The sequence below is a fragment of the Geospiza fortis genome, unplaced genomic scaffold (genome assembly GCF_000277835.1).
Source record: "Geospiza fortis unplaced genomic scaffold, GeoFor_1.0 scaffold132, whole genome shotgun sequence".
NCBI classification, from domain to species: domain Eukaryota; kingdom Metazoa; phylum Chordata; class Aves; order Passeriformes; family Thraupidae; genus Geospiza; species Geospiza fortis.
In genome coordinates, this window is record NW_005054446.1 from 654003 (window position 1) to 654256 (window position 254).

A 254-nucleotide genomic window follows, 5' to 3' on the forward strand; every position below is an offset into this window, starting at 1 on the left:
CCTGTGCATCTGAATGTGGTTACCAAGTCCCCTAGTGAAGGGAAGGAGCTGGTTCAAGCACACTGAAAGCTACAGTGCAGCGCTGCCATTGTCACTTGTTCCACTCTAATACACTTCTTAATCTCCAAGTCAACATACTCCAGCAGCAGAGTTTAACTTTCAGATGATCAGATAGGTGTGCAATATTGCATCCATCTGCTTGAAGGATGTTTGTGCTTCCCTTGCTGTGCTGTTGACCTGGCAGTTCTCATGGT

General features: G+C 46.5%; 1 protein-coding gene across 1 annotated transcript in view; it reads left to right on the forward strand.

Moving 5' to 3' along the window:
• The window catches only part of SLC45A1 (solute carrier family 45 member 1), a 13799-nt gene that overhangs the window by 7762 nt on the left and 5783 nt on the right, over positions 1-254 (forward strand). The window contains 1 exon segment of the mRNA XM_005427459.3: positions 245-254. This exon segment is cut by the window's right edge and continues 152 nt beyond it. Coding sequence (XP_005427516.1) covers positions 245-254 — 10 coding nt within the window.